General features: G+C 34.7%; 3 protein-coding genes across 9 annotated transcripts; 2 read left to right on the top strand and 1 right to left on the bottom strand.

The window, feature by feature from the left end:
- Positions 1-1388: 1388 nt before the first annotated feature.
- LOC111021742 (cardiomyopathy-associated protein) lies at positions 1389-7303 on the top strand. 2 transcript variants are annotated; one of them, XM_022298777.2, is made up of 4 exons: positions 1389-1650; positions 1781-4056; positions 4153-5216; positions 5529-7303. In XM_022298777.2, exons 2-4 carry the CDS (start codon positions 1824-1826, stop codon positions 6957-6959), a joined length of 4728 nt encoding a protein of 1575 aa, XP_022154469.2. In that variant the 5' UTR covers positions 1389-1650; positions 1781-1823; the 3' UTR covers positions 6960-7303. The 2 variants fall into 2 exon arrangements, with proteins under 2 accessions (XP_022154469.2, XP_087978262.1); XM_088122136.1 differs by having other exon boundaries at positions 1389-4056.
- A 4126-nt stretch (positions 7304-11429) lies between these two features.
- Positions 11430-20044, top strand: LOC111021791 (ELMO/CED-12 family protein). Of its 5 annotated transcripts, none has more exons than XM_022298852.2 (10): positions 11430-11590; positions 12090-12251; positions 12429-12531; positions 14049-14158; positions 15882-15950; positions 17376-17491; positions 17583-17637; positions 18570-18690; positions 19426-19568; positions 19686-20044. In XM_022298852.2, exons 2-10 carry the CDS (start codon positions 12111-12113, stop codon positions 19785-19787), a joined length of 960 nt encoding a protein of 319 aa, XP_022154544.1. In that variant the 5' UTR covers positions 11430-11590; positions 12090-12110; the 3' UTR covers positions 19788-20044. The 5 variants fall into 5 exon arrangements, with proteins under 5 accessions (XP_022154544.1, XP_022154541.1, XP_022154545.1 ...); XM_022298849.2 differs by having other exon boundaries at positions 12087-12251; XM_022298853.2 differs by having other exon boundaries at positions 11430-11695.
- Positions 20045-20900: 856 nt separating this feature from the next.
- Positions 20901-24413, bottom strand: EMB1241 (Co-chaperone GrpE family protein). Of its 2 annotated transcripts, XM_088120158.1 has the most exons (4): positions 24086-24413; positions 22687-23220; positions 21789-21941; positions 21330-21469 (listed from the first exon to the last, which is right to left on the bottom strand). In XM_088120158.1, the coding sequence occupies exons 1-3, from the start codon at positions 24341-24343 to the stop codon at positions 21834-21836; spliced, it is 900 nt and encodes a 299-aa protein (XP_087976284.1). In that variant the 5' UTR covers positions 24344-24413; the 3' UTR covers positions 21330-21469; positions 21789-21833. The 2 variants fall into 2 exon arrangements, with proteins under 2 accessions (XP_022154525.1, XP_087976284.1); XM_022298833.2 differs by lacking the exon at positions 21789-21941 and having other exon boundaries at positions 20901-21469; positions 24086-24411.
- Between the last annotated feature and the right edge of the window lie 762 nt (positions 24414-25175).

Here is a 25175-nt window from a genome sequence, read left to right as displayed (position 1 = left end):
GCATTTTCCTACACAACTTGTAAAGATTCAACACACATTCTCGAGCAGACTCTCATATTGAGATTACTATTTCCTTACTCTACTTGCTCCATACCCGTTTGCTCCCACACCTTAATTTCAAAACTTAAGTATTGGAGTGTATTTCGTAGAGCACACTACATTACTGTTAGATTTCTGTGTGTAGGTAATTTAGAGATAGGAGACGAAAGACGTATGTGACACCTAAGTGACATTTGTCCAGAAATCTTCCAATGAAATATTTAATCTAAATGAAGTTTGTAGATGATGCTAGAAATTGAGAAATTGGAGAAAAAATGGATTCTTTTTACCTTTTGCATGTTTACCTTACATGTAAATTTTAGTTACTAAAAGAGTTATATGTATAAAATAATATTAAATATTGGTCCAAAAAAATAATAATATTAAATATTGTTTTGGTCTTAATGTTACCGTTGTTTTTAATTTTGTCCTTAATATATTTGAAGTTTTGAATTTAGTCATACTCATTAAAATTTGGGTTAGGAATGAAAAAAGAAAAAACAAATTACTGCTGATTACTGTCATTAAATTATCTAATTTTCGTAGGCATATGAAAGAAAAACCGAGGCTATAGGTTAAAATACTATTTTGGTACTCGTACCGAACATTTTGATTCTTCTACTTTTAAATGTTTTTTCTCATTCCTATATTTTCAACTTTAGTTCAATTTAGTAGTTGTACTTTCAAAACGTTTATTTTGGTGCCTCTACTTTTAAAAAAGTGACCGTTTTGATATTTATTTACAAAATTTAAACACAAATTCTATAAATACCGGAAACCTTTAATATAAAGTTATGGTTACAAACCTATATTTCAATAAATATGTTGAGCATATTGTTTGAGTTGAAACTGTGATTGAAAAAATTAGATAAAAATAAAACGAAGAGACCAAATTGATCACTTTAAGAGTACAGGCACCCAAATGAATGTTAATTATTATAAAACCAAAATAATATTTTTATCTAGTTTTTATTAAAATTCAATAAAAGAAATGAGTAAGATTCCAAACTTATCATTGATAAGAGATTACAAGTAATTGAACTACTCGAACAAGTTTACTATTCAGATCTATAAATTTGAGATCCAATTCGAGTCTAGTTCATTAAATAAGACACCTATTATTTTTTCAAAGGTAGGAGGTCCGATCTCCACTAACATTTTTTGAAACGAGTTAAAATACAACTTTTTAAACTTTACCCATGTAAACTTTGGGAATCAAATTTATATTTTAATTTAAAATGTCTAAAGTAAAAACAAAACAAAAAAAAAAGTTGGGGTTTTGATCCTTTGATTCCCTTTGGGGCCATATAATAAATATATAACAAATAGAAGAAAAGAAAGTAGCAAATATACAAATAATATCATTTCTGTCTCTGTTTCTCTAATCTGAAAGAGGAGTTGGCGTTGCTGACAATTCCCATCAAAAGAAGAAGCGGCAAAAAGCCGAGGGGCCATCGCCATAGCATAGCACAACCCAGAATTCACAAGCCCTTCTTCTTTTTTCCTCTCTATCTATCTTTTTTTGTTTTTGCCTTAATTTCGAATTCCCCATCCCAAAATCCGGTCTGGCAGCGATCAATTTCGTTTTCTCTCTTCGATTCCTCGTTTCAGGTATTGGGTTTGATCTTAATTTTCGTTTGATTGCGGAATTGGGGTTCGTTTTGTTTGTTTTCTTTCTGCTTTTGGAGTGGGTTATTTTTTGACCTTGTGTTGTTCTTGTGCCTTTCGCCCAATCTGCCAGATATAACTGATTGGGATAGGAGCGTGCGAGAACGGGGAGAGATATGGGATTGGCTGTGGAAATGGCTTTTCGTGTTAGGAAAATTGTAGTCGTGTCTGTCAGAACTTGCTACCGATCAGTTCGTAATTACCCATTTCTGTTTGGCCTGCTGTGTTTCTTGATTCTTCTGTATAGATCATGTCCTTTTTTGTTTTCCCTTCTGGTGTCTGCGTCCCCTGTTTTGATTTGCACGGCTGTTCTTCTTGGAACGCTTCTGAGTTTCGGGCAGCCTAATATACCTGAAATCGAGGTGGAGGAGAAGGTTTCGCAGGATGTAGCTTCTTTGAGATCTGGGATTTTGGACAATGCTACTGTTGTTGCTAAGGAGGATGATAGTTTTACTGTAGAGAAATTTGAAGGAAATAAAGTTGGGGATTCTTATGTCGAAACAGGTTCTGAAGAAGACAAGAAAACAAGCAAGCTTGATGAACACGGTGGTTTTGTTGACTTTGTTCCGTTGATCCACGAGCGCGATCGTGAAATTACGTTTGAGAAGGGGGGAGGAGTTGAGGAGTTTGATGAGAAGGGCAAAGTTGAGAAAGTGGCAGATAGGGAATTACTTCATAGTTCAGAGTTGGAAGAGAAGGGAGAAATTTATGAAAGGGATTTGGATGTTAAAAGTGTGGCAACTGATCGTGAAAATGCTGTTGAGAACCAGCTTTTGGCGGCCCAAAGCATGCGAAATGAGATTCTCGAAGTAGAAGATCGTAACATCCCAATAGAACCTGTCCATAAAGGAGATCATCATCTAAATTTAGCTCCAGATGATAATGATAATGATGAACATGATTATGATTCTTCTGGTTCTGAGTCTGATCGAGCAGAAAGTTCCTCACCTGATGCCTCAATGGCTGACATCATTCCGCTCCTGGATGAGTTGCACCCACTCTTGGACTCGGAAACTCCACTACCTGTAAATAGGTCAAATGAGGGATCAGATGCTTCTTCAGAACAGTCTCATAAAAGTGATGTTGAATGTGTGATGTCGGATGATGATGCTGAAAACCAGGGAGAAGAATGTGGCGCTGTCGAGAATGATGATGAGGATGATGACGAGGATGATGAGGGGATGCAGGAAGAGAAAGAGGATGAGAGTAAATCTGCAATCAAGTGGACTGAGGATGATCAAAAGAATCTCATGGATTTGGGAAGTTTAGAGCTTGAAAGGAATCAGCGCTTGGAGAATCTCATTGCAAGGAGAAGAGCAAGGAACAACATGAGAATGTTGGCAGGGAAGAATTTGATAGACTTGGATGGTTTCGATCTCCCAGCTAACGTACCGCCCATTTCTACATCCAGACGTAACCCATTCGACCTCCCTTATGATTCATATAATAATATGGGATTACCGCCAATTCCTGGGTCTGCTCCATCCATTTTGTTGCCAAGACGAAATCCATTCGATCTCCCATATGACCCAAATGAAGAGAAACCAGACCTTAAGAGTGACGATTTTGAACAAGAATTTTTGCCACTTCAGCAGAAAGATCTATTCTTCCGAAGACATGAAAGTTTTAGCGTGGGCCCCTCAAGCTTTGCAGTTCCCAAGGAAGAGCAGCAGAATATTAGATGGAGACCATATTTCATGCCAGAAAAGATAGCTTCAGAAGGAACAAGCTACTCTCCATTAGATACGCAATTTAGTGAAGTCAGTGAATCAAAACTGAGTTCTGTTTCTGATACTGAATCAATGAGTTCCATTGCAGATCAGGATGAGAAGAAACCTGATGAATCAGAATCTTTTCTGGAAACAACAGCAGTTTCCTACCTTGACCACACGGCCAGCAGTATCGAGCATGGAAATGGGTCATGGGAGGATGTAGGCTCTGAAGATTACGTACAAGAAACTAGAGATGTGCATCATGAGGTGATTGAGATAACTTTGGGATCCACGGAAAGTCACTTTGAAATCCAATCTGGCTCATCTGAAATTGGAGCTGCAGAAGCCCCAGTAGAGCTTAATGCTGCTGAAATTCACCCCAAAAGTGTAGTAGTTGAAACAGATTTCAGCAGTAGTTCCAGTTTGTCTTCATTATCAGAAGTGAATGAAACACCATTTGAGGTCAAAACAGATGAGGTGAAGCCAAGTAGTCCGCGTATAGTGGAATCCGGCATGGGTGCTGGCATATCAATGTTGGCTGCCCTTGAAGCAGACGCAGACTTCAAGATTACCAGTGAAGTGTTGGACGACAACCAACATAAGGAGCCTGTTTATGACTCAAGCCCTTCAGCCGAAGGCAAGTTCTCTTTTTCACCTAGTTCTTCTAATGTGTATGCAGAAATAAACAAATTGCACTCTCCCCTTTCAGCTGACTCAATTATTCCCTTTTCAGGTAAGGAATCTGAGGTACATTCCGAAATTGGCCAGGACGTCACTTCGAGTTTCAAAGATGATGCCTCCTCAGAGTTATATGTAGTTGATAGAAATGAACTTGAGTCGAGAGAAGTTTCAGAAGTTATTAAGCATGAGGTTACGAAGGTCGAGTCCCCCAAACATGACACTAATTTTGATGCTCAAAACTTGTCTGTGGCCCCCGAACTTATAGTTGAGCATGTTTCAATTGATTCTGGTCCATCCTTCTCGGATATTGCATCTATAGAGAAAGGAATTGTAGATGATCGTAAGGAAGATAAAGATCACCCGACAAGTCACGAGGGGTATGTTGTTGATGGAATTCACAAAACTGAAGATGAGAATCTAGGTTCTTCACCTTCAAGTGACCGGATCTCGTCTCGGAGTCTGACTTTCACTGAACCAGAGGACCAACTGTCTTCAGTGATAAACCATGTTTCAGCAGATATTGGGTTACCTTCAGATGTGAAACATGTGGAGATGCATGGAACATTAAATATAAATAATGAAGAAAATTCTGAACTTGAAGAATCCAAACTCCATAGATCAGGTTCATCTGACAGCAGTTCTGTTGAGGAAGTAATTAATACTTCTATATCGAGTCGTGGTTTAGAAATCCCTGCTCAGGAGCTTCACGACACGGTTGGAACGATACATTCTGTGACTACTTCTCATGAGCATTTGGCTACTACCAATGCAACTATTCCTGAATCACGGGAACAAAAGAACCCTCCAGTGGTGGAAGAGCAAGTTGTATTGATTTCTTCAAGTTCAACATTTCCTTCTGAATTTGAGCAAGTGGAGGAGCGCTCAGTGAATGAGAAAGAAGTTGTTAGGTCTGAACAAGATTCTGTTCAGCCCTCAAGTATTAAATCACAAGCAGAGAGTGAAGCCTTGCATGATGTGGATACTAAAATTTCTTCTTCAGGTTCTAGTGCTCCTAATGCAACTCCCGAGGTTATTTCGTCTATAACTGAATTAGACCAGTCCTGGTTGGACAAGCCGATGGTTGAACATATTCTTAGTAGTCATGACGATGCTGAGGTAACCGCTGGCAACATTAGTAGTCTTCTGCATATTTCTTTGAGTTAATGGTTCTCTTCTTGCTATTACGTCAATGATCTTGAAAATATTCAATCCATTGAGTTACCCATCAATCATAATGTTACGTCCATCATGGATTAGATGTTGGTTACAACTCAATGAATAGTTTTTACATTTTGCTGATCCTATCCATATGGTCTGGTTTATGAGATGGAACATACCACTGCAACTTTCCCTATTTAATGAATTGCTTGAGGATTTATGAGAGAAGATTGTAATCAAGAATGACAATATCATGCTGATATTTTGCAGGAACCAAGTATTTTATCGACAGATTCTGCTGCTGAAGTGACTCCTGAGAATATAGCGCCTAAAGTTCATCAAGACAGTTCAACAGTTCTTCTATCCTCTGTCGATTCTGATTCTTCCTCATCTACATCAGATCATGACTTCAGAACACCTATGGTTAGAAGAGATCCAAAAGATAACATTGGTGATGCGTTTAACGATCGAGAGGAGGTCTCAAAGCATTTGGACTATCTGGCTGAATCATATGGATCTCGTTTTTCGGAAAGGATGATTACGGAAGAGGTAGATGAAATAGCACACATTGATGAAGGATTATTATCAGAATTGGACGAAGTTGGTGATTTCAGTGTCAAAGATGTTGGGGAACCAGTCCTTGAAAAAAAGGTAACGTTAGAGGAAGCTCAAGCAGAGAGATCTGAATTAGGTTCTACTTCCAATCCGACCGAAACTAAATCAGATCTGCCAATTCTTGAAGCAAGATCAATCGATGATATCAACTTGGCTTTTAGGCAACTCCATGAAGGTGTAGACGTGGAGGACGTCATTCTTCCCAGTGTGGTCGCAAGCCAAGTTAAGGAAGAAGCCAAACCCGAAACAAGTTCAGATTTGGAAGTCGTCGAAGCAAGATCTTTGGGAGATATTCATGTTGCTTTGATGCAAGTCTCGGTGAATAACAAAGGTGGATCAGATTCTAGTTCCAACCCCACAGGAACTAAATCAGATATACCAATGCTTGAAGCGAGATCACTTGATGATATCAACTTGGCTTTTCGGCAACTCCACGAAGGAGTAGACGTGGAGGATGTCATCCTTCCCAGTGAGGTTGAAAAACAAGTCAAGGAAGAAGCCAAACCCGAGAGAAGTTCGGATTTGGAAGTCGTTGAAGCAAGATCTCTGGGAGATATTCGTGTTGCTTTGATGCAAGTCTCATCAGAGAATAACATAGGTGAATCAGGTTCTAGTTCCAACCCCACAGAAATTAAATCAGATATACCAATTCTTGAAGCAAGATCACTTGATGATATCAACTTGGCTTTTCGGCAACTCCATGAAGGAGTAGACGTAGAGGACGTCATTGTTCCCAGTGCATTTGAAAACCAAGTTAAGGAAGAAGCCAAACCCGAAACAAGTTCGGATTTGGAAGTCGTTGAGGCAAGATCTCTGGGAGATATTCATGTTGCTTTGATGCAAGCCTCAGAGAAAAACTTAGGTGAGCTTCCAACAAGTTCTGCATCAAATGATCCATCAGAGGGAGTAGAACCAGCTGGAATGGATTCAAACACTGAGATTGCCTCCTCAAACATGACCAATACCGATAAACCAGCAGATGCAATTGATGAAAAATCTGTAGATCCAACTGTTTCTGCTTCTCCTTCCAAAACCAAAGATAAGAAGGAAAAATCTGGAAAATCAGAATCAAGTGATTCTGATTAAGATGATAATTCTAAGAGGTAAAAGGAGAAGAATCATGTGGAATTTTTCTTTTGGGGTCTTCCTCTTCATTTCAAGATTTTTTTTTTTCTTTCATGTTTGGTTGGGTTTTTCAGTTTGATTGCCTGATTCTTTTTTTTTACTGTGCAATCTTTTGAAAAGAAAAAATGAGTTGTGGCTTGATTTCTTGTAATTGTGCAAGTTTCCAGGATCCCCATCCCCCCTTAAGAGTTGGAAGTTTGAGGGAGAAAAGGAGGTTTTTTTTTTCTTTTTTTTGGTTTGATCTGTATGTAAAAGTTTTGTTGTATTATTTGATGAATTGATACTATTGCTTTTGTTTTCCTGGATCCTATTTGAATTTGATGTTCTTCAAATTCCCCGAGTTTCCATGTAATTATCCATATATAATCTATGGTATCGTGAGTATGGATAAAGGTTTTAAATCTCGACGTCGATAAAAATGTTGAAGTCTTAGTTTTATGAAAATATTGATGGAAATAATAAGGATTTTTGGATTGAACAGCCTTTTTTACCTATGGTAGTATTATTTTTCAATCACATTTTTCAAAATCCAAGCCCAAATAGTAAAGTTTAGATATTTACAGATAAATTTTAAAGATGAAAGAATCATGAGAAATAAGTATTTCAGTTAAAATTTATTAATATTAATATTATGTTTATATTTGTGATATTTTGTTGGTATTGTTAATATTTTATTAATTTTATTTGTGATATTGAAAATGTTGATTCGTTGTCTCGTCGGAATGAATCCTTATTTAAAAAGGATAATAAAAAGATAAAGATTTAATAAAACTCTTTCTTTTTATTTTTTTTAAATTCTAAGAACAAATTATCTTTTAAAAATAATTTCTAAAACAAAAAGATTTATTTTGAAAAACTAAAAGAAAACAACTAAAAAATAATAATTTAAATATATATATGTATATATATATATATATATTTATATATTTTTTTCGGTTGTTACAAATACCCCACCTAAAAAGAAATTTCGTCCTCGAAATTTACATATCTTGTTAAGCGAACGAACTCACATCCTCTGAAGATATATGTCAATTACCACTAAACTATGTTTTGCACATAAATAAATACCTAGATAGTTATGTTCTCGTTTTAATCTCTCAACTTTACAATTAAAAAAGAGAAAATATATATTTTAAAACTCGTCTTATTAGTTTTCAATCAATTATTTATTTAATAGGGATCAAAATTTTTGTTATAGCACTTAACTTATCATATTTGACTTAAAATGCTTCTTCTGATGGTTAAATTACAAGTTTAGTATTTAAACTTTTATGTTTGTGTCTAATCTAATAAGTATTTAAATTCTAAATTTGTGTTTAATAAATCTATGACCTATTCGATAGCTAGTAAAATTTATGAATCTATTAGAAAACCAAATTGAAAATTTAGGAATGTATTAGACATTTTAAAGTTTAGAGACTTAATAGACATTGTTTGGGCAACAAAGTAGGTCAAGGTCAACCTGGTTAAGATATGCTAACTACAAGAGCACAAGTCTTGGACCGTTCAACATGTCGAACGTATATATGACTCGATTAGAGAGACCTCATCCTGTTTAGGAGTCTTCCTGTCCAGTATTTGACTAAGTATGTAAATTCGTTCATGTAGGGAACAACCATGGTATCGCAAAATTCGTATATTTTTAATGATATTTTAGAAATATCCATCGCGCTGACATCAATGGTTGTTATTTTGGCAGGGAACAACCAATATTTGGAATCAGAAGGTGCATCGACATTTTCATGGTATCGCAAAAATTGACAAATAAATAAAAAAATATATCAATAAAAATATCACCAACGTAGACATAATATTAATATTTGTAATCTTTTTAACTTATCTAAAAGGGCGAAATTATTATTTGTTAATTTGAATAATTTGTATATTTTTAATGATATTTTAGAAATATCCATCGCGCTGACATCAACATTTTTATAAAATTGAGACATTTTCACTGTCATTGATATTTGAAATCTTGTTTGAGATATGACACTAAGAAGAACACAAGACGCCATTTTTTCCAATAGGTACGTTAAATCCTTGATATTTATAAGTTCTTGATTAACTGTTGTTTTGGTTACATTATAAATATGGTTCTTATAATTTGAATAAATTAGATTCCTATGGTTTCAAAATTATCAATTTATATCCTATAGTTTCAAAAATTTTAATTTGATTCGTCTTATAGTTTGAATTTAATTTCAGTTTCGTCTCGAGTTTGAACTTCTAAGATGGCAAACCAACTAGATCAAATAATAAATATTACAATATATATAACTTTGTTTTTCAATACTTACAAATCATGATGATGCATAGTAACTTTTGTAGTATATATAAAAATGATTAAAATCATAATTAAATAAAAAAATCAGAGCGATAATTGGCAACTTCAATCCTGTCGTACTAAAAAGAATCCATTTCCAAACACTATGCTCTCTCAACTTTCAATTATTCTCTTTTAAAATTTCTAAGTTTTGCCAAACAAATTAGAGATATTTACAAAAATATCCCACTTTACAGAATAATTACTATATTATATCTTCAGCTGCCCAATAAAAAATCAATAGAAAAATGACAAAAGCAGGCGCAAAAAGTGGTGAATTGGGATATTTTATGGAAAGAAAATAAAATCAAAATGTTGAAAAAATGATAAACTCTATTTTACTAAAACCGTAAACTATACCAAATAAATATATTAATAAATAAAAAATATATATTTCTTTTTATGATTTCTTTAGATTAGCAGGAAGGAAACAATTTAAAATAAAGGAATGAATCAAATTATATGAACCATGTTTAAACCAAAGAGGATTGTGAGATTTTCTTTTAAAGGAAATAAAATCAAATCAAAATTTTGAAAACAAGAATAGGATCTTTACAAATTAATATTTTACTAAAACCCTACACTAAATTATATATATATATATATATATATATATATATGTTAATAATACAATATATTTTTTAAATTCAAAAATGAAAAAATATTTCACGATTTCTTTAGATAAACAGGAAACGAAATAATGTACTAAAAAACATTTCAAATGACAAAATTCAAATGTACTAAAAAAATGACAAAATTCAAAATCAGATTATATGAACCATATTCAAACCATACTAGGGACAATTTAAATTAAAAATTAATAGAATAATAATATAATAGGAAAAAAAAATCAATTTTTAAGTCTAAATTTGGAAAGTTGTAAATTTTATCTTAGAACCTAAATTTTGATAAGTGTTGCAATTTTCACCCTCTTATTCTCTTCCCCTAATTCAACCACTTTTTTAAAGAGTAAAAAAATAAATAAATCCCCACAAATTTGATGTAAATCAAGTTTTGAACCCAATTAAGTTGATTAGTGCATGAATTAGACTCAAATTTCAATACTTTTTCAACTCTCCATTCCCGGTGAAAAGAAGTACAAATAGCATAATTTCATTCCGATCTAATGACAAGGGCCGACGATAAAAGCTCAAGACGGAGCCGTATGATATGGAAGTCTCACGTACGGTTCCCTGAGAAGGGAATGGCTACTACCTACTGGAGTTTCGACTTGAACCTACCATGACCACCATACACGGCCTATTTTCGTTCTCTTCCCCACCCGGGAAGGTGGATCAAAGAAAAGTAGTGAAAATGACAGAAGCCGCTATAAAGGGAAGAAGCACATCCTGCACCTTCACTTGCAAAGCGCTATGCTCCTACTTACGAAAGACTACTTTCCACCTTCACTTTGTTTGTAATGTAAAGGTCTTCGAACATTTTATCATGTTTAGGGGGATTACAACACTTAACCAAATTTAGGGCTGAAATTTTTTATGTTATAATATATAACTGCAAATATTTGAAACAATTTTATAAATATTTTCCACCAATTATAAAAATTAGATTAAAAATACATTGGTTCTTATACTTTCACTGAATAACGATTATTCCTAAACTTTTGTTTGTAACGAGCTTTTGTACTTTCAAATTGGTAATAATTTAATCTTTAAGATATAGCATGTAACAATTTAATCCCTACTGTAAAAAACATTATCAAAACTAAATTTCGATTTTTATCATGATTTAGTATTGATAATTAAATACATTTGATCCCTCGTCGACATATATATATATATATAAACTTACCAAAAATTTTACGATAGGACTAAATCATTACAAATTTTAAATTATATAGTCTAAATTGTTATATAATAAAATCCAATAGACTAATCGTTACTTCAATTAAAATACATACAAGGGTTTTCATGTAAATTCTGCTTCATCAAACGTTACTTTTCGAAAAGAAAAAATATCTAAAAACTAAAAAAAACAGATTTCAAAATTTGATACTTAAAAAGGCTATAATTCAAAAATTCCGATATGATAAAAGTCAACGTATCCTCCTATTAGGAAGGGAAAAACAAAAAACAAAAAAACAAAAAAACAAAAAAGTTAAAAGATCAAATTAATAATAAAGAAAATTTCGAGCAGTTTCCTTCGAGGACACGTTCAAGCGGAGCCGGATGCGATTATACTTCCAGTTTATTTAATTCAAATTCAATTCACTTCGACTTCGATGTTAAGCAACGGAATTTGGAATAAATAGGTGCAGTTTCTCAAGATTTCTTCAAGAATTATTCGATTTTATGCTTGTTTGGGGTATTTCTGGTTGATTGATTGGTTGGTTTACCCGTTCAATCGAAATTTTCAGGTAATGCTTCTTTGTTTTTCATACCCAATTCGTAACTCCTCAAATTCTGTGTTCCCACTTTAGATTTTTGGGCGAATTTTCTCTGTTTAGCTGGGAATCAGAAGATAAATTAAATATATATATATATAAATGCAACCAGGGAAGGCGCCGTAAGATTACAAGTATAGCATTGGACATTGTTTCAACATTGGGTCGGTGAAGATGTTGTTGAGCAGCCTTTTTACTTTGTATTGCTGTTCTATTCAATTGTGAATGAATTTTTATGTTTTAGTGACGAAATTTGTTCTTCGTGTACTTGACTTAAAATGCTACCTCGTGCTTGATTATGAGGGTTTATTTGTTTGGTTTAATGTTTGTGGAGGCACTGAAGATATTTTTGATTGATATGCAGCAGGGTGATATTAGAAGCTATTTAATGACTTCAAGAACTTTGAGGAGGAGGCTCCATCATGGAGATGTTGATGGGAAAAGGAATGAAAAATATGATGCTTCTGGCTTCGAAGGTTTAAGCGAGCCTCTGCTAGGAAGCCATGAATATAATGATAGAAGCTTGGAGGTTGGTGATTAATTCCTTTTTTCGCCTCTTTACTCTTTTTCCCCTTTGGAATTATCCTTCTTCACTGCTTTATCAAAGGATCCTGGGTGCTGTTGTTTGAGAATTCTTTTTCTGTATTTTGTTTCCCTTGGTAGTCTTTGGCAATTGATTCATTTGTTTGTGTTTTTTTTATAAAAGGCACGCACACTTGAAGAGATTTGGGACGATGAGCGGAAGAAGCAACAGCTACACTGGACGCTTCTGTTCTCTCAGTTGATTGCACAATGGGCTCAGTGGATAGGTACAGTTATATTCTTAGAATGGATACTGGTCTATAGTCTGGATTCATGGGATATGATAGTTTGGCTGAAGCCTTAATCAATAAAGGGAATGATATTTTCCTGTTGATTACATTCAATAAATTTTAATTGAATTGGAGGAAGAGAAGTTTTTTTATCTGCTGTAGTAATTTGAAAAGGGTGGCTGGGCGCCTTCCCTGGTTGCATTTATTTTCAAACAATCTAAAAAATCCTCCTGTTTATTTAATTCTTTATTTATTCATGATGCTAATTTTTTTCACAGATAAAAAGTTTGTCGTTATTATTCTATTCTGAACTTGGAAAAACACCATATGGTGATAACTGATATATTATATGGTCAGAAAATACCATCTGGAGACCTTCTAAAGTACTCGCCTTGCTCTCCATTTAAATATTTGTGGTATTTGTTACTTGTTACTGTGCTTCTGGAGTTCAAGTAACATATATAATTTTAAATATGCCAGATTCAATGTTATCATTGTGGTTGTAGTACTTAGCGTCGTTCTTTATTTGTTAGTAGATATTTCTTTTAGTTCTAGTAACTACTAGAATAAGATACTGTTTTTTTTTTTTTTTGTATTTTAGCTTTATTCCTTCAGTAGGCAATGCTATGTTTTACGTTACTGTCTTGAGTGGGCTGTGAGCTTATTGTCTGTTTTATTTATGGAGGTATCACTGTTAGAAAGCTTTGAAAAAAACTGTTCTCTTAATTCTGGAAAATGCTTGGACGGTACAAATGGAGAACATGTTTTAAGGTACACCAGGACATGAGATTCCACAAAATACTATTTGTTTCTCAAATTAATCCTTTTGGAGGCTGTCGATTTAGTTCAATGAGTGGATAACAACTCTTTGAAATAAGCCACCTATACGTTTTTCAATCTCTATCCTTTTGGAATCTCAGTTTGGAGAAGGTGCCAGAAGCATCTGGTTTCATACAATAATAATTATTAAAAAAAAATCCTTTTTTGCAAAAGGGTATGAAGTCTTCTCGAAGAAGTATTTGGAGTCAACTATCCTGTTAAATCTCAAGCTAGCTATCACCAATTAGAGATGCAAGTTGTAGGACTTAAGCTATATTCTCTTGGTAAACAACAGAGACAATTACCAAATGGGGGCTGTGAGCAAATTTTTGGAGAAATAAACTTCGAAAGGAGTAGCACAATATTATAATTCTAGGAAATGCTGGTTAGTGTATTAAGGAGCTCAATCAACCATTTTTAGCTATCGATTTGTCTTAATTGAACCTTCCATTGACTACATTTGTCAACGTTCCTTCACTTTTTAGCCCTGGTATATATGAAACTCAGGTTGCTGTAGCATTGATATTGCATAATTTATGCGAAACTTAGTTTATTTATCATGTATCAATTTGTTGAATTCATGGAGAAATAATTGTGGTGAGGAAGATATCTTATCTGTTTCTTGTGGGCTTTTGAAGATATACGGTAGAGCATGTTGATAACTACTGATACCGATACTGTCTTCATTTTTGTAGCAAACATTGTCTTTGGTTCTGGAGCACTTTTTGGTCGACTTTTGCCATTTTCTTTGACCACATACAATGGACAAAGCCATAGGGTGGCTCCACCTCTTAGTCTTTTACAGGTAAATGAAGTTCTGATGTCTTATTCTCCTGAATTTTCATTGCAATTTAAATCAATGTAAATTTTTTTTTAAAGTTCCTTAGCGTAGATCTGATCGTAGTTTAACAAAATGGCTATATTTTTTTTGCTCTTACATCCTGTTAATCTGTTAATCAAGAATAATAAATGCATTTGATGAAGACTCAAAGAGAAAAGTTTTTAATTATCATTCATCATCCTTGAAAAGAGATTACAGCCCCTATTTATAGTGTTTAAACTAACAGCAGCAAGGTTGTTAACAACTAACGGCAGTAGCAGAAAGCTGTTTTACAACTAACAGCAAGTGAACAGACTTTTAAATAAACCCAAAGGCTGTTAACTACTAACGAAACTAACAACTAAACAAACTACTGAAAACTAACCTAACTACTTCGAAAGTGGTTAATTACATCAGCATTAGTTCCCCTTTACAAATAGGTCTTATAAATCAATTTCCAAAATGAATTGTGACCCTCACCATTTGGGACCAAGAAGCTTGAAAAGAGAAAACCTTGATGCCTTATGGAAGTGGCATTGGGACATACAAGTCTCATGAATTTGTAGGTGTGGCCTGTGGGGCCCCAATACCACAATTACCAAGATTTTTAATATATATATATATATGTTTTAATTTACTGTTTTCTATTAATAAGAATGAAGTTATTACTGTTAAATTGTGAGACTCTGCAGATTGGATATTTCTATTGGCAAAGTTTAATTCTTTAATTCTGAAAACCAACTTTTTTTTTTTTTTAGATAAGAAACATCTTTGTATTAATCAAAAAAGAAAGAACAAACTAGAGGCTGGGGTAGCCTCTCCCAAACAAACTAAACAACCGCTTTCCAATTGTGCATAAACATGGAAAGGTTGTAGTTACAAAAGAATTTGCTATAATTGATGCACCACCGAGAGGTCGTGTGCTGTACATTCCTACAAAAAAAACCAAAAGTAGTCGACTTATCTTCAAACATGCAAGAATTCCTTTCCAGCCATAGACTCCATAGGAGAGCCCTTTGAAGCACACTTCCAAATAAACTTAGCCTTCTTAGGAAGAGTCCACCCGTGAAGCACTTCAACCATCCAATCATCTATCATTTTTGGGAAGCAAATAGAAATTTCAAAGGTATTTAAAAGGAGACACCAGTTCTTTTTCGCAAAAGAACAATGCAGAAAAATGTGATCTATATTCTCACTGTGATTCAAGCAAGAGGAGCAGACCGAAGGGGATAACACCCAATTCTTGCACTTTTTCTGTAAATTCTCATGAGTATTAAGGCTTCTATGAGCATGAGACCAAAGGAAGACTTTGATCTTTTTTGGGACCTTAAAGTTCCATATTGCCGAGATGAGGGGTGATCTCAAAGAAGGGCTACGATCCAACAGCTTCAAACGGGCCGAGCGAGTAGAGAACTGACCATTTTTTCCAGGAGACCATAAAACCCGATCCTCCCCCTCACCCAATCGCACCACATCGATAACTTGGATAAGATTTATCCAGTTTTCAAGCTCCCAATCAAAAAGACTGAAAACCAACTTCCAACCAACTTTAATATAAAACCAATTGAACCAACTCACTTACATGGGTTGCATCAGTTTGTCAAGTTTATTGGTTTGGATTTACACACATGGTTTTCTATATTGCTATCTTTTGAAAGATAAAGACATCTGTTATTAAATTTTAAAAATCTCTCCCTCTGTTTCATAGGAAGAAAGACTCAAGAGTTTAAAGCAAAGGCTGGAAGTTCCCTTTGATGGTTCTCGTGTTGAGCACCAAGTAAGTCCTTTAACACCTCTATGATTTCAAATTCCATGGTTTATGTTGTATATGTTTTTACCTTTGTTCTCTTTTAATGCCTTGAAATTTAAGTATTTCTTCCACCATAGCTATGGAAGTCATCTCCGACTTTATAACAAAGTGAATTCTTCGTTGTACTTGGTTGAATTCTAGTTGAAATATTTCCCCTTTTTATGGTTCGTTGATTTATACAAGTTTACGGTAGCAATGACTCTCATGAAATTCAACTTTCATGTCTGTTCATCTTTTTTATGTCTTGTTTATATCAAGTTCTTGTCTGTGCTTGTATGTTTGTTTCTACATACTCACCAAAACTTTCTGTGCGGTAATGTCTAAGTTAGTCTTATCTGCCTGGTTGAACTTATGCACTTATCCTAAAAAGGAAATATTGTTCCAATATCATATATTACTTATGTTAGTCATGAGACCGATAAGCCACTGGTCCGCTTCTTGTAATACAAGAAGGAAAAATTCCCACAGAGAAATAGCCTGGGAGTTCATGAGAGGTAGGGAAAGAAAGGTGCGTTGTAAACAGTAAAAGTATGTTATCGGGAGTAAGTGTAGTCACATGTACAGATATCATATATGTCTGATCATGGATCCAATTGTGATTGATTGATGTCACAGAGAAATTTTATCATATTATGTCCATGTTAAGGAAAAGAAGGGGGGGATATTACTGGTAAGAGTCAATATGTTTACTTCAAGATTGATAGGTATAGATACTTTTAAAATAATTGAAAGTAATTATAGAGGGGAAATACTTGGCTCTTCATTTGAGGAGGAACCTTGTCCTTCTCATGATTAAATATTTGACAACTCATTATTATTTTTAAAAATTCTCTATTTTTGTATTTCTCTCCCTTAGTCGTCAAACATTTAATAGTGAGGAGGACAAAGTTCCTCCACATTGTTGAGGAGTCAAGTATTTTCCATTATAGAAAGCCAAACAATCCGAGAAAGTACAAAAGGCTACAGAGAGAAGTTAGTCTCTTATCCAAAAACAGAGAGAGAGAGGTTAGTGAGAGAATGTGTAGTAAGAGAACATGTGTAAAGCACCTATCGAGCTTCTTTGAAAAATACTTCTATTTGGAATCTCCTTCAAAGTTGTAGCCATAAATAAGTATTTGCGGTAGGGAGTGCTTTTAACAACTTAAAAATATCTTTGCCTTAGTTGAAGACTTAAAAAGGCACTTCGTAACATACCCTTAGTTCTTCATTTGGTTGTTAGGCTGATTGACTTGTGTAGGCATCTCCTTGGTTTGTATAAAAAAGCTCCTTCTACTTTCAGTTTTCTATACAATTCAAATGATGATTAAAAGAAACTATATTACGGTAGCAGGAATTTTGTTATACTACATTTTTATAAATGGAAAAATAAAAGTTAATCCGTGCATATTGTAGGACGCTCTTAAAAAGTTATGGAAGTTGGCTTATCCAGACAGGGAGCTTCCACCTCTTAAGTCTGAGCTCTGGAAGGAGATGGGTTGGCAGGGTACAGATCCTTCAACAGATTTTAGGTGAGTACAATCTTTCATTTTCTAAGAGATATGTCTTCATTTGTTTAATCTCGGTTATACTAATATTTAGTATTCTACTATATGCTTGTAGAGGTGGCGGATTTGTTTCATTGGAAAACCTTATCTTCTTTGCCCAAACATATCCGGTTTGTTTTCTTTTCCTATGTTTTTTTTTTCTCTTCTATTTTTAGAAGCATCATATGATGATTTTTTTATCATTCTTGTTTGAAGCTCTATCTTCCCGTTTATGTTCATGCTTGACTCATCACTTCCTTAATAAATTGCCGCTTCCCAAATAATCAATCTAATATACAGACAGGTGCCCCTTAAGGCGGTCACTTCTTCTCTTTTTTTTTTTTTTTCTGGATCAAAGACTATGTAGTGAAGAAAACACACAAAGGAAAGCAATAGCCTAAGGACCGAGGGTGGAGATCACCTGCCCCCAAGCGCTAGAAGTAGTGTACTGTACACCAATACAGAAAGAACCCTCTAAGAATCCTACTATTCCTTTCCCTCCAAAGAAAGCCAAGAGTACAGCCCTAACCACACAATTATAAATAAGACGGTCACTTCATGAATCGTGGAATCAAATTACTTCATCACTGTTGGTTATAAGCACCATACAACCATCATGAGATGACTCAAGTGGTCAATGAGGGCCTTTGTAAATAGTAAAGGACTTGGAATGAGTTCAAACCATGGTGGCCACCTACCTAGGATTTAATATCCTACGAGTTACCTTGTCAATCAAAATGTAGTAGGGTCAGGCTGTTGACCCGTGATTAGTCGAGGTGCGCGCAAGCTGGCCCGGACACACGGATTTCAAAAAAAATAAAAAATAAAAAATAAGCACCATACGGGAGAAGCATTATTTTTTTTTTTTTTGTAGTCACTCACTCCAAGCTTTGGGGTTATGAATAGTTAAAAATTCACTTTATAATATTCCTCAAGACCAGCTGAATATTATAGATGGTGTCAATCGATTTACCAAGTGATATTTTCTTTTTCCTTCTAGCTAGATTGATAATATATTTTCTGTGATTAATACTTGTAAATGGTCGGTTGGGTTTCTTTACAGGAGTCATTCCATAGATTGTTGTATAAAAAAGATGGTAAGAGAGCTGAGTGGGAATATCCATTTGCGGTTGCTGGTATCAACATTTCATTTATGTTGGTGCAAATGTTAGATCTCCAATCAGGTAAGACGATGAGAATAATTGAATTTATATGCAAACTTGAAGGACTTCAAATTATCGTACATTTTTAAATCACCACGGGATAGGGATAGAGAAAGGGGGAAAAAGACGAAGATTTCATGTCACCAATTAAAAGTGAATATTTTCTCCATTTTTGTTAGCCATTATGTTGATGCTGTTCGAATATTAGAAGATCTGTCTTCCCATGCTCCTGAGAGAGTTCCCATGAGGGTGAGTGAATCCTTGAGAGAGAGAGAGGGAGATGGAGAGGGAGAGGGAGATGGAGAGAGCCAGAGCCTTGAAAAACCATTGAAGTTATATTTTTGTGTTACGTGGACGAATAATATTTAGGTGCTTATTGGTAGGTAGGTATCTTCAAACTTAAAAAAAAAAGGAAAAAAAGGTTTATTTTCTCAAATTTAATGGTGGCTACTTTCGGTAAACACCTAAATATTATTTTATTAGGACTATTAGTAGTGGCATAGTTGTAAGTGGGACTATTAGTAGTGGAGTGCTTTGTAAATACTTGAGAAGTTGGTCATGTTTAGTGTTGACAGTTACAAAATAAAGAAAGTTGGGAGTTTAGGGTAAGCAAAATTTTAGGATTAGTATTATGGGAGAGATAGCTAAATCGAATGATTGACTATAACCAGTTTATTTTTCTTCGATATTGCAATATAATTTAGTCTTATTCTCTTATTACCAATCTCAATATCGGGCTCCATCATTTTGTTGCAGGGAAGCCAAGTTCATTGGCAGGGATCCGTTTCTTAGAATTTCTAGACGATGATGAGATGGCGTTCGATAACCTATTCTGCATAGCCTTTTGGTTGATGGATGCCCAATGGCTCGCCAAGCACGCCTCCTATATGGATTTCAATGTAATGTATTCCTACAAATGTCTTGCCATTCGAGTCCATGAAAGTCACTTGAAACGAAGAATCCTCTTCTCGATCGGCTTTACGTTAACTTCTGTGGCTTTTGTTTCATTTTTTCAGGATGTTTTGAAGTCTACCAGAAGTCAGTTAGAACGTGAGCTTGCAATTGAAGATGTCTCCAGTGTGAGAGAACTGCCAGCATACAACCTCTTAAGAAGATAATCTTCTTCTTCTTCTTATTCTCCCATTGTTAACTTCTATCAGCTATAGTTCTTCTGCCTATCTGTCTTCTTCATCCTCCAATTTGTATGTTTCTATTTTCTCTTTTTTTAACAGTTATATTGTCACAAAATTCAAAAAGAAAAGGGGAAAGATCACACCAAAGGCATGAAAATAGAGTAAAATTGTAATGAATTTCTTATGTGGTACCAAGTCTCTAAGCTTTGTATCTTTAATGGAAAGAAGCTATTAAGCTATAACTGACTGCCTCTCTCACTCTTTCTCCTATCAATATAGGGTGTAACTTTACTGTCTTCTCTGAAAAATAGAATTTAGAATACGAGAAAAGGAAAATCGAAGTTTCTTTCTCTGAGCTCAGTGAGTGATTAAAACATCTGCCTTCTATATTTGTTTTACTAAAAAGAAGTTCCTTTTTAACGAAAAAGTGAAAATGTTAAATGAAAAATTGAAGGGATAGTAATTATAGGGTCATGAGTAATATCTTTAAATTTTGTCTTCCTTTAAAAAAGTTCTTACAATTGAAATATCAAAATGAAAAGAAAAAAAAATTTGCTCATTACACTTTCCATTGTAGTTTACAGGCGATTAGATATGGTACCTTGTCCATGCGAATGGTATTCAAGTTGTGAGACCCCAGGAAAAGTAGAAAAATAAACAATAAATATATGAAATCAATGAACATGGCAAACTGAGAAAAAAAATATGCCTTACAGCCTCCTTTTAAATAATTCTTAATGTCGGTTTCACAAAATTGAAAAATATAATCTTCCATTATTTGGCAAAACATAAATAAGAATACAAATATGAATGAGTGAGTCAATTCAAATATAGATGAGTGAACAAAACATCTTTTACTATCTCAAAAGTTAGTGGTTCGATCTCTGCAATCGTTAGAATCCATACTATCCAAAAAATTGATGGTTCGATTTCATCTCTACCATCTTGGAACTCAAACAAACAAAAAAGAAGAACGGAAAAACAAAAGCTATAAGAATGAGTGAGAGTGATGTTTTAATATTCCAAAAATTGATGGTTCGATCTCATCTATGCTATTGTCAGGGGAAAAAAAGCAACAAAGAGTGTTTTCAAATAAACTTAGTCCGACAAAGGAAACTTTCCATACCCATTTTGATTTTTGACCTCAAATTCAGGCACATTCAACCAAATCCTACATGCTTAGCAATAGACTTGGGTAAATTCTCTTTTACATGTTATAGCAACAAAGTTTTAGAAAGAGAATCAATGTTTAAAATCAAATACAACATTCCACTAAAATTATCTTCCCAGAAACAACAATTTTCCAGAGTCGAAAAGCTATTCCCTCAAAACAAATATCAAAATTCTCTGCCTGCAAAAGCCTGATCGCCAAGAGCAACAATAAATTAGGCACCAAGAAGATTCAAACTATGTTCAAAATTGGATTGTTTTCGAGAGGATTCTGAGTTTTAAGAAGACTCCGACTCGGAGCCCTCAGACTTTTCACTTGAATCTTGTTCTTCTGTAGGTGCTACTTCATCGGACTTTTCAGGCCCAGGACCAGCCGAGACTTTCACCATTGATGGCCGCAAGAGTCTTTCACCGAGCAGAAATCCTTTACGGAATTCGTCGAGTATGATACCTTCCTCGAACTCTGTGGAGTCCTCCCTCATAATTGCTTCATGAAGCTGTAGGAAGAAATTGATTAAAGAAATTTTCAACTTACCAAACTTGGTCCCTAAAAAGAGAGATTAAACAGCAGATCCCTGATTAATTCCATGTTTGATCAAGTCATGCTAGTTTAGAATGTATATCATATCAGACAGAAATCATAGATTAGTCACAAATATCAGACATAAATAATAGCCTTGTCATTGATGGTAACAATTTGAATAAGTTACAATATTTCAAGAGGACAAAGGCCTCCTTGAAATACTAAATTTCCAAGAAATAATAGCAGCTGTTGAACAAAATGGCCTGAGTTGTAGAACTAGCAAAGTCTTATACCTTTTTGCTCCAACAATATACTATCAAATTCACTCTGAACCTGGTCTAGATCTTCAAATTTATCTTCAATAATTCTTTTATTGAGCTCCAACCATAAAACCGATAACGGAGCCAAGATAGCACACTTCCAAAGTAACTTTCTCTTCTTTGATCCTTTTCCATAGAAAATAACCCATTATAAGATGCATCACTTCTTATGGATGGACCCAGGGATTTCCAAATTTACATAATAATTTACAGCACATATCTCATGCAAAAAACATTATCAAGGAATATTTGATCTGCAGTCTCATTGTTAATATGTTATAAATGAATAAGAATAACACAAGGGAGGGAAGCTGGAAAATGATGCGGTCTTCACAATTGTAAAAGATCACAATTCTTAATTTCCTATGGTCAAAATCTCTACAAAAACACATGAATCCTCAAGGGGGTTGCTTTAAACCATATTCCATTTTGAGATTCAGATCAGACTAGAGGAGAAGTTCATCAAGTAATGATAATGGTTTGCAAGGGAAGGTTCTACAGTTCCGCTAGGTTCTGGAGACTGATATCCAGTCTCTCATTGCAATAAATTGTATAAAATATATACCACAAGTTTACGCATCAAGTTGATGGATATATCCCATCATTTTCAGATATTTTAATAACCAGAACAATCTAATGGCTCATTGATTATCAAGCTTTAAGATCTTACCTATATCAAAAGTGTCGAAAAAAGGATGATCATTTTCCAACCAAGATAGGCAAAAGGTTCACATGAATGTGTGTGCCAAGTTCACTGATCTGCTCTACCGACTTATTATTATCAATAGGGACGTAACTTTGATGAAAAAGGGGGGAAAAAGGCCCATGAGATTTTGCAAATTTAACAAGTTGACAAGAAGAAAGAGCTCACCAGTGGGTCAAAAGGCTTCCCAACAGTCTCAACAGGGACAACACCCAATGAGGCCAAAATCTCAGTGAACTGCTTATAGATGCTCTGATAACTCTGATTGATCTTCTCTTCTCCCTCTGTCTCCACCTTGATCTGTGCCCTAGCTCTCTCAAAATTATCCAGGACACCCAATAAAGTCTCTACTACTTCTCCTTGAGCATTTTTTACCAGTGAAAGACGTTCCCTCTCTGTTCTCTTCCGAAAATTGTCAAAGTCGGCACTGATCCTCAAAATTCGATCCTTCTCTATTGTAAGTTCTTCAGTTAAGGATTGCAATTTCCTTTCAACTGCAAGTTTTTCATCTTCAATTGATTTCAGAAAAGATTCTATTTCTACTATTTGAGCTCCGTTGTTATCAGCTAAAGCTTGTTTGTAGGATTCAAGTGCTGATATGATGACTGATTGAGGCAAATCCTCTGTATCAACTTCTGCATCGTCACTTATGTCATTATCACTTGCAGCATCTTCCACACCAGAATAACTAACAGAAGAGTCCTGTTACATAAATCAATGAGCAACAAGAAAGTTCAAGGTCACAATTTATGTAAAAACTCAACTAAAACAATCTAAACCAAAGCCGTGTGAATCTACTTTTCACAGTCAGAAGTCATTACACTTTCTCAGCCTCCCCAATATCCACATCTTCCAATTAGCAAAAACAAATTCTAATTAATAATCTAGGCTGTTAGGTCCATGAGACCGTAGTTTATTAACTATGTTTCATTTCAACACACCTAAATTCTAGTCTTGAATTAACTATGTACAATTCAAATGTTATATTATCACCTTATCCACAAAGCTGCGTGGATATAGAGGAATCAGGACTTATTGAGTTTTAGATTTTGAGGAGACATGGTATTTGTTCGAATAAACTTACTAAGAGCAATGCAGTAAAGCTGTCAATACGAACCAAAACAAGTGACAAGTAAAGTGGAAAACTAAAGCAGCAAAGAATGGTTAAACAAAACTCAAATAATGGGCCCAAAACTGCTTCCATACTCTCGATTTTTTAGCTAACACAAAATTTGAAATATTATGTGGATAATTTCAAGGTGAGACGGGTCTAAAGTTCTCTAAAATATCCGGTCTTTGAATGTCTTACTAGACAGACAATTCAGTAGAATTCCGTATTCCCTCCTACAAAGCTGTTTCCTAACAGCAAACCCAGAAGCAAATTCTCCCCAATTGATAAACAGTATTCATCTTCGAATCCATCCAAGCACCATAAACAACACAACCTCTCCTACAACACTACCTAACCTACCCAACTAAAGAGTCAAACCACATTAGTTCGAGAAAGAAACAGCTACACAAACAGAGCAATACGCCACAAAAAAGGAAAAATTGAGACGGAGAGTACCTCAGCCTCAGATTCACGAACTTCTTCTTCGATTTCGCTAACTTCCGTTTCACCAGAAGAAGCAAAACGCGCGAACTTCGGGAACCGGAGAGAACGAGGGCGAGAAAGCATGGAGGAACTATTGATGCAATAAATGGTAGTGTGCGAGGTTCTAAAGGATAGGGACGATGGCTTTAGGCTGGATTTGGAGGAGGATACGGCGGATACACTCGCAGGAGGAGTCGCCTGAAAAAATGGAGTCCGGAGAACAGTGGCCATGAGAGAATTACAGAGGCGAAGAGAGAGAGAGAGAGATAAGGGTACAGAGGGAGAAGAAGAAAGTGGTAGGTGCCAGAAAAAGTTGGGTGAAGAAATAAAATAAAATATATTACTTATTATTATAAATTAAATTATAATATTGGAGTTTAATTGCCAGCCGTTGATGGAAAGGTAACTAAGGTTGGGATGAGGGATAATTAATTGATATTTTTGGTTTAAATCTCGTTTTAGTCTCCTGTGTTTTAACAAATGAAACACATGTGAGGGTTGGGATTTGAACTTTTAACGTAAAGGTAGGAGTAGATTTCTTAATCGCTCGGCTATGATAGTAGTTGTAGTTCTTGTACTTTCAAAATATTTATTTTGATTCCTGATATTTGAAAAATGTGTCTATTTTATTTTCTACCGTTTTTTTTAAAGAACTTACATATTGATGATGTGGCTATTGACGTAGCTTTACATATTGTAAGTAGGTTATCAAATAAGTAGGTTGGGTGTATTGGGTTAGGTAGAAGCAGCTTTGGATTGGAATAATAAGAGGAGGGTCGAGTAAAATTCGACCCATATCTACTTTTACTGAACTGGACACGTGATCGCTTTTTTGACAACCTACTTGCACTATATAAAGCCATGTTGGTAGCCATGTCATTAATTCATTAACTTATTAACAACATGACTAAAATATACAGTTTTTCAAAGTTCTAGGATAAAAATATATGTTTCCAAAGTACAAGAATCAAAGTGAAACAAAGCTAAAATTACAAGGACTAAAATGAGATTTAAACCCCGTTATATAATACATTGGTTCAATTTTCATATCTACTACCAAACA

This window comes from Momordica charantia (genome assembly GCF_013281855.1).
Source record: "Momordica charantia cultivar OHB3-1 chromosome 1 unlocalized genomic scaffold, Mcharantia_2.0 BLBB01000001.1, whole genome shotgun sequence".
Lineage (NCBI taxonomy): Eukaryota > Viridiplantae > Streptophyta > Magnoliopsida > Cucurbitales > Cucurbitaceae > Momordica > Momordica charantia.
This window is presented reverse-complemented; position numbering and strand designations above follow the sequence as displayed.

Excerpts from the sequence above, each read along its gene's own strand:
- LOC111021742 (XM_022298777.2), top strand. The coding sequence starts at position 1,824 with ATGGGATTGGCTGTGGAAATGGCTTTTCGTGTTAGGAAAATTGTAGTC. Across the intron at positions 4,057-4,152 it reads CTCAAGCCCTTCAGCCGAAG|GTAAGGAATCTGAGGTACAT; the intron begins GCAAGTTCTCTT and ends TTCCCTTTTCAG. Across the intron at positions 5,217-5,528 it reads GTAGTCATGACGATGCTGAG|GAACCAAGTATTTTATCGAC; the intron begins GTAACCGCTGGC and ends GATATTTTGCAG.
- LOC111021791 (XM_022298852.2), top strand. The coding sequence starts at position 12,111 with ATGACTTCAAGAACTTTGAGGAGGAGGCTCCATCATGGAGATGTTGAT. Across the intron at positions 17,638-18,569 it reads TCTTTGCCCAAACATATCCG|GAGTCATTCCATAGATTGTT; the intron begins GTTTGTTTTCTT and ends GTTTCTTTACAG. Across the intron at positions 18,691-19,425 it reads AATGTTAGATCTCCAATCAG|GGAAGCCAAGTTCATTGGCA; the intron begins GTAAGACGATGA and ends ATTTTGTTGCAG.
- EMB1241 (XM_022298833.2), bottom strand. The coding sequence starts at position 24,343 with ATGGCCACTGTTCTCCGGACTCCATTTTTTCAGGCGACTCCTCCTGCG. Across the intron at positions 23,221-24,085 it reads TTCGTGAATCTGAGGCTGAG|GACTCTTCTGTTAGTTATTC; the intron begins GTACTCTCCGTC and ends TTTATGTAACAG. Across the intron at positions 21,470-22,686 it reads GGAAGCCTTTTGACCCACTG|CTTCATGAAGCAATTATGAG; the intron begins GTGAGCTCTTTC and ends TTCTTCCTACAG.